The 6,000-nt window shown below is 60.2% G+C and overlaps 1 protein-coding gene across 2 annotated transcripts in view; it reads left to right on the top strand.

The window, feature by feature from the left end:
* Positions 1–4,037: 4,037 nt before the first annotated feature.
* The window catches only part of TRMT44 (tRNA methyltransferase 44 homolog), a 30,659-nt gene continuing 28,696 nt past the window's right edge, over positions 4,038–6,000 (top strand). For both annotated transcript variants that reach the window (XR_010322175.1, XM_003411331.4), the window contains exon 1: positions 4,038–4,669. Coding sequence is in view for 1 of the 2 variants with exons in the window: in XM_003411331.4 (XP_003411379.2) it covers positions 4,069–4,669 (601 nt within the window). In the remaining variant the exon portion in view is untranslated. The remainder of the gene's footprint in view (positions 4,670–6,000) is intronic.

Here is a 6,000-nt window from a genome sequence, read left to right as displayed (position 1 = left end):
TTGGCTGTAACCTTCAAAGAAGCAGATTGACAGGTCTTTCTTTTTCGAAGCCACGTAACAGTAATTTTGAACATTCACTAACTTAGGTTCCTTGACTTTGTTACCACAATTTCGCAAGTTAGAGCCGCCTGCTGCAAACCGCCAATTCTCGAGACAGGGGTGAGGTGGGTAGCAAGAGCTTTATTAGATATACCGGCATATGGAGATGGGGGGAATGACCTCCTCCTAAAGCTGTCTGTCTCTCCCAAATGGAGACTGGCTCAAAGATTTATAGGGCAAAATCACAGGTTTCAGGAACTTGTGGAATGTCTTTCTCTCCTGGGGTGGTTCTGGTGATCATGGTCCCAAGGTATCAGCTCATCTCTCCAGGGCGTGACTGTTCTCCTGGGTGATTCTGATGGTTATGGTCCCAAGGTATCACCTCAGCTGCCCAGGTGATGACCAGTCTCCTGGGGTGATGTTGGTGGCCACAAAACTTTCTCAGATCGTATCATTTGTTTTTACAGTCTGAAAAAGACATTAGTCATTAGTAAAAATTCAACAGGAAAAGAGGAACTGAGCACTCAAGAATAAGTTTAGAAGAGAGAAAAATGGTGTCGGTCCCGTTAATGTCATGACGGAGCAGCCTGTCTCAACTTGTCAGTAAACAACACTGGAGACAATCGGCTAGATGCCAAATCTGCTCTCTTGGACGATCTTTAAAACAAAACACACCCAGTGCCGCTGAGTCAATTCCGACTCATAATGGACTCATAGCGACCCTACAGGACAGAGTAGAACTGCCCTATAGAGATTCCAAGGAGCGCTTGGTGGATTTGAACTGCGACTCTTTGGTTTGCAGCCCTGGCACTTTAACACTATGCCACCAGGTTTTCTGGACGAGCTTTATGAGTCTGTAGATCTTTCATGTCCAGAATTCTCTTTCAAAGCTCAGCTTCGACCCTGACACCCTGGTACCAACACGTCTTGGATGGATCCCCAGGGCATAAGGGCAAAGGTCAAGCTCCTCAGCCAAGAAGGCTACAGGTGGATTTCTGCTCCTTTTCAGGCCTTGGGCTCCAGTCTTCCCCCGCATGCTCCGCTCCCAGCCTCTAGGGTTCACCGCGTCTTCCCAAAGAGAGATCTCCTGGGCCGTTCGTTCTAACCCGGCCTCACGCGTTCACCGCGTCTTCCCATATGGGGCTCTCCTGGGCTGTTTGTCCTAACCCGGACTCATACGTTCACCGTGTCTTCCCATAAGGGGATCTCCCGGGCTGTTCCTCCTATCCCGGCCTCTTAGGTTCACCGCGTCTTTCCATACAGGGATCCCCTGGGCCGTTCCTCCTAACCCGGCCTCATGGGTTCACCGCGTCTTCCCACACGGGGATCCCCTGGGCCCTTCGCCCTAACCCGGCCTGTAGGTTCACCGCGTCTTCACACACGGGGATCCCCTGGGCCGTTCGCCCTAACCCGGCCTGTAGGTTCACCGCGTCTTCGCACACGGGGATCCCCTGGGCCGTTCGCCCTAACCCGGCCTGTAGGTTCACCGCGTCTTCCCACACGGGGATCCCCTGGGCCGTTCGTCCTAACCCGGCCTCGTGGGTTCACCGCGTCTTCCCACACGGGGATCCCCTGGGCCCTTCGCCCTAACCCGGCCTGTAGGTTCACCGCGTCTTCGCACACGGGGATCCCCTGGGCCCTTCGCCCTAACCCGGCCTGTAGGTTCACCGCGTCTTCGCACACGGGGATCCCCTGGGCCCTTCGCCCTAACCCGGCCTGTAGGTTCACCGCGTCTTCGCACACGGGGATCCCCTGGGCCCTTCGCCCTAACCCGGCCTGTAGGTTCACCGCGTCTTCGCACACGGGGATCCCCTGGGCCCTTCGCCCTAACCCGGCCTGTAGGTTCACCGCGTCTTCACACACGGGGATCCCCTGGGCCCTTCGCCCTAACCCGGCCTGTAGGTTCACCGCGTCTTCACACACGGGGATCCCCTGGGCCCTTCGCCCTAACCGGGCCTGTAGGTTCACCGCGTCTTCGCACACGGGGATCCCCTGGGCCCTTCGCCCTAACCCGGCCTGTAGGTTCACCGCGTCTTCCCACACGGGGATCCCCTGGGCCGTTCGTCCTAACCCGGCCTCGTGGGTTCACCGCGTCTTCGCACACGGGGATCCCCTGGGCCCTTCGCCCTAACCCGGCCTGTAGGTTCACCGCGTCTTCGCACACGGGGATCCCCTGGGCCCTTCGCCCTAACCCGGCCTGTAGGTTCACCGCGTCTTCGCACACGGGGATCCCCTGGGCCCTTCGCCCTAACCCGGCCTGTAGGTTCACCGCGTCTTCGCACACGGGGATCCCCTGGGCCCTTCGCCCTAACCCGGCCTGTAGGTTCACCGCGTCTTCGCACACGGGGATCCCCTGGGCCCTTCGCCCTAACCCGGCCTGTAGGTTCACCGCGTCTTCACACACGGGGATCCCCTGGGCCCTTCGCCCTAACCCGGCCTGTAGGTTCACCGCGTCTTCACACACGGGGATCCCCTGGGCCCTTCGCCCTAACCGGGCCTGTAGGTTCACCGCGTCTTCGCACACGGGGATCCCCTGGGCCCTTCGCCCTAACCCGGCCTGTAGGTTCACCGCGTCTTCCCACACGGGGATCCCCTGGGCCGTTCGTCCTAACCCGGCCTCGTGGGTTCACCGCGTCTTCGCACACGGGGATCCCCTGGGCCCTTCGCCCTAACCCGGCCTGTAGGTTCACCGCGTCTTCGCACACGGGGATCCCCTGGGCCCTTCGCCCTAACCCGGCCTGTAGGTTCACCGCGTCTTCGCACACGGGGATCCCCTGGGCCCTTCGCCCTAACCCGGCCTGTAGGTTCACCGCGTCTTCGCACACGGGGATCCCCTGGGCCGTTCGCCCTAACCCGGCCTGTAGGTTCACCGCGTCTTCCCACACGGGGATCCCCTGGGCCGTTCGCCCTAACCCGGCCTGTAGGTTCACCGCGTCTTCACACACGGGGATCCCCTGGGCCCTTCGCCCTAACCCGGCCTGTAGGTTCACCGCGTCTTCCCACACGGGGATCCCCTGGGCCCTTCGCCCTAACCCGGCCTGTAGGTTCACCGCGTCTTCACACACGGGGATCCCCTGGGCCCTTCGCCCTAACCCGGCCTGTAGGTTCACCGCGTCTTCCCACACGGGGATCCCCTGGGCCCTTCGCCCTAACCCGGCCTGTAGGTTCACCGCGTCTTCACACACGGGGATCCCCTGGGCCCTTCGCCCTAACCCGGCCTGTAGGTTCACCGCGTCTTCCCACACGGGGATCCCCTGGGCCCTTCGCCCTAACCCGGCCTGTAGGTTCACCGCGTCTTCGCACACGGGGATCCCCTGGGCCCTTCGCCCTAACCCGGCCTGTAGGTTCACCGCGTCTTCGCACACGGGGATCCCCTGGGCCGTTCGCCCTAACCCGGCCTGTAGGTTCACCGCGTCTTCGCACACGGGGATCCCCTGGGCCGTTCGCCCTAACCCGGCCTGTAGGTTCACCGCGTCTTCGCACACGGGGATCCCCTGGGCCGTTCCCCCTAACTCAGGTGCAGCCCCCGTTCCGCGCAGCTACGCGCTGCCTCCTCCGTGCGGCGCTGTGACAGGTCCTGGTCGTCAGGCCAGCGGGGACGGCCGGCACACAAACACGGGCCTCCCGCCGAGAGGCGGAGAACTGCACCCCTGCGCCACCACGGCCCCCAGGCCCCTGGCCGCGTCGCGCAGCGCCCGCTCGGCGCCCCTGTCGCATCCGGCCTCCCCTCCGCCCGCCGCGCCCCGGCCATGTCCGCGCCTGCGCACTGGGCCCACCAGAGGCCGGGGCTGCGCCCTCCGTAGTGGCGTTGCGCGCACCGCAGCGACGAACGGACCCCTTTCGCGAATACACACACGGCCAGGCACACCGCAGGAGGAAACGTACGTCATTTCCTGGCGCGGTTCCTTTCCCCGCCCCCCTCCCCCGCCCCGTGACGTCAAGCACTGTGACGCCGGCGCGCGGGTGGCGTCATCGCCCCGCGCCGTCTCATCGCGCCGCCCCGCCTCGGGCCTTGGGAGCAGCCCGATCATGGCGGAGGTGGGCCGGGTGGCGGTGCGCGACCCTGGCGCGCTGCTCCCGGGGGGCTTCTGGGCCGCCGTGGCCGTGTGGCTGGAGAGGCCCCAGGTGGCCAACAAGCGGTTGTGTGGCGCCCGCTTGGAGGCCCGCCGGAGCGCTGCCCTGCCGCGCTCTGAGGCCCGCGGCCCCTGGCCGAGCGCAGTTCCCGGGCCCGAGGAGCGAGGAGCGGGACCCGGACCCGGCCAGGGGCCCCACGAGGGCAGCCCGAGCCCCGGACCGCGAGCAGTACCCGCGCAGGGCACGGCGGGGCGCGGGCCCGGGGAGGCCGAGGGTCGGCGCCAGCAAGGCGAGGAGCCGAGGGACCCCGGGCAGCCGAGCAGGGCTGGGGTCGGGGAGGCCGGCTTCCCTGCCTCGGAGCTGGATTCTCTCTGGGGAGATTTCTCCCGAAGCCTCGTCACCAGCAATGGGGAGATGCTGGCTTTCCTCGCCCGCTCCGAGTCCGCACCGCAGGAAGACGCGCCGCGCGACCTCGACGTAGTTCTCAGAACCATCATCCCGAAAACGACCCCCCAGGGCCAGCTCACTGCTCCGAGGAGAGAAATGGTCGTGCGAGGTAAGAGTGTTTTTGGTAGTGGTAAGATGCAGTAAGATGAAAACGCGTTCACTGAGCCGGGGATCAGTGAAAAGGCATTAGTATGTGCCGGTTCTTTGCAATGTCGTAGGGCGTTTGCAGTTTGACATTGCTTTGCCTATTAAACAAGGTCCTCACCTACTCACATCAGGGACCTAAGGACTGGAAGCTCCACTCAGGTCACCCAGCCACCCGCGACAGGGGTCCAGAGATAACTGGTACCTCCCAGTCCTTACAGCAAAAACTTTGGGTGTCCATGGTCCGTCTGCAGAACCCACCCACCTTAAGAATCATGTGGGACTCTATCAAGAGAAATAATCTATGAGTGATTGAAGTACCAGAACAGGGAGGGATAACAGAAAATACAGAGAAAATTGTTGAAGATTTGTTGGCAGAAAACTTCCTTGATTTTTTGAAAGATGAGAAGGTATCTATCCAGGATGCTCATCGAATTCCACATAAGGTAGATCTTAAAAGAAAGTCATCAAGACATAATCAAACTTGCCAAAACCAAAGCTAAAGAGAGAATTACAAGAGCAGTGAGGGATAAACGAAAAGTCACCTGCAAGGGAGAGCCGATAAGAATAAGCTCGGACTACTCGGCAGAAACCATGCAGGCAAGAAGTCAACGGGATGGGTTTTTTTTTTTTTTTTTTTTTAGGGCATAGAAATATGTGTCCTTAATACAGAGAATGGAGCGATTGATTTGGGGCAGTGTCTGGAAGGCTTCAGGGAGAAGATGAAGGATGTGCTGGGTGTCGCTTGAAGAGCAGGAATTCAGCAGGTGGCTTAGATGAGGACAGTGGTGGTTCGGGGGTAGAACTGTCGCCTTCCATACCAGCCAGTGCATCCCGTGCGCACCCACCACCCATTTGTCAGTGGAGCCTTGCGTGATGCTGAAAAGGTCTCAGCAGAGCTTCGACACAGACAGATTAGGAAGAAAGACCTGCTGGTCTGCTTCTGAAAATCAACCAGTGAAAATCCTGTGGATCACAGTGGTCTGATCCACAGCCAATCACGGGGAAAACGCAGGACCCGACAATGTTTCATTCTGTTGTGCGCGAGGTGAGTCAGGCTGACTTGACGGCAGCTAACAACAACAGATAGATTAAGGAGATGTTAAATAATTTCTAAGAGTAGAAACAACATTAAAACAATGCTACCTGTACCCGAACCCGTTGCCTTCAAGTTGATTCCAGCTCATAGCAACTCTGTAGGACAGAGTAGGTCTGTCCCATAAAGCTTGCAAGGCTGTAATCTTTACGGAAGTAGAGCGCCACATCTTTATCCTGCAGAGTGGCTGGTGGGTTCAA

The sequence above is a fragment of the Loxodonta africana genome, chromosome 5 (assembly GCF_030014295.1).
Source record: "Loxodonta africana isolate mLoxAfr1 chromosome 5, mLoxAfr1.hap2, whole genome shotgun sequence".
Lineage (NCBI taxonomy): Eukaryota > Metazoa > Chordata > Mammalia > Proboscidea > Elephantidae > Loxodonta > Loxodonta africana.
The sequence above is the reverse complement of the archived record's forward strand: the minus strand, read 5'-3'. Positions and strand labels throughout refer to the sequence as shown.